Here is a 515-nt window from a genome sequence, read left to right as displayed (position 1 = left end):
ACATCCAGAGAGATAATTATATTGCACAGCAATGTGTGATCATGTTTACTGCCTGAAATACTGCAGGTAGGTGAAATGAAAGAAAATATCAAAATTAAATCAGAAGTTTATTTACCATGAAGGAAGTATAATAACTTACAACCACATTTATAGTTTTACATTATCTACATCAAAGGAAATGGAGATATCAACCAAATGGAAACATTACGAAAAGTCATTGCACCAGTCTCCACTTCCACAGCTGTTGTGAGTTAAATTCAATGAACTCCTGGTGTATGTACATTTTAATTTTTTTCTGAAGCCTGCATTTAATTGCCGATCTTAGGTCCCCAGCCAAACTCTACCAGTCCAGAGTTATTTGCCTGAAAAAAGGAGAAAATTAGCATTACTTTCCAGTTACATAAATAACATCTCTACATACTGGAAATGGAACAGATTTAGGTAGACTACTATATTCCTAGATGACTGCAGCAAATCCTAATTATCTTTTAGACTTTCATTTTCTAAACAAACCA

At 33.6% G+C, this 515-nt stretch overlaps 1 protein-coding gene across 1 annotated transcript in view; it reads right to left on the bottom strand.

Moving 5' to 3' along the window:
• Positions 1-90: 90 nt before the first annotated feature.
• Positions 91-515, bottom strand: part of LOC119585127 — a 9823-nt gene continuing 9398 nt past the window's right edge. Inside the window, exon 3 of the mRNA XM_037933760.1 lies at positions 91-362. Within this exon, the coding sequence (XP_037789688.1) occupies positions 309-362 (54 nt within the window). The 3' untranslated portion in view covers positions 91-308. The remainder of the gene's footprint in view (positions 363-515) is intronic.

This window comes from Penaeus monodon, chromosome 19 (genome assembly GCF_015228065.2).
Source record: "Penaeus monodon isolate SGIC_2016 chromosome 19, NSTDA_Pmon_1, whole genome shotgun sequence".
NCBI classification, from domain to species: Eukaryota; Metazoa; Arthropoda; class Malacostraca; order Decapoda; family Penaeidae; genus Penaeus; species Penaeus monodon.
This window is presented reverse-complemented; position numbering and strand designations above follow the sequence as displayed.